Source organism: Penaeus monodon, chromosome 15 (genome assembly GCF_015228065.2).
Source record: "Penaeus monodon isolate SGIC_2016 chromosome 15, NSTDA_Pmon_1, whole genome shotgun sequence".
In the NCBI taxonomy this organism is placed as follows: domain Eukaryota; kingdom Metazoa; phylum Arthropoda; class Malacostraca; order Decapoda; family Penaeidae; genus Penaeus; species Penaeus monodon.
The window spans coordinates 41389909-41390189 of NC_051400.1; the positions used below are offsets into that span (position 1 = coordinate 41389909).

Below are 281 nucleotides of genomic sequence, written 5' to 3' on the forward strand. Positions count from 1 at the left end.
CCACCAAAGCAACACGGAGAGCAAACAACCAATCATCCAGCCAAGCAAAAAAAAACATGAAGACCGAGAAATCTTGGCTTCTGGAAGGATGGAGACACAAGTTCAAGAAGCCTTCCTTTCAAGAAACAGCCTATGGACCTGTAAGGTAAATGTCCATCTTTTCTCTCAGTATCTACGCGAAGCCCAGTATCTCTCAGTATCTACACCATACTCAGAACCCCCCTTTTCTCAGTGTCTTTTCCTCTCAGCTTTCAGAATCCCTCAATGACTTTTCCTGGCGA

General features: G+C 44.8%; 1 protein-coding gene across 1 annotated transcript in view; it reads left to right on the forward strand.

Moving 5' to 3' along the window:
* LOC119582047 (amino acid transporter AVT1D-like) overlaps positions 1 to 281 on the forward strand; it is a gene marked incomplete in the record, with an annotated part of 27404 nt that overhangs the window by 3037 nt on the left and 24086 nt on the right. Inside the window, 1 exon segment of the mRNA XM_037930289.1 lies at positions 1 to 145. Within this exon segment, the coding sequence (XP_037786217.1) occupies positions 57 to 145 (89 nt within the window).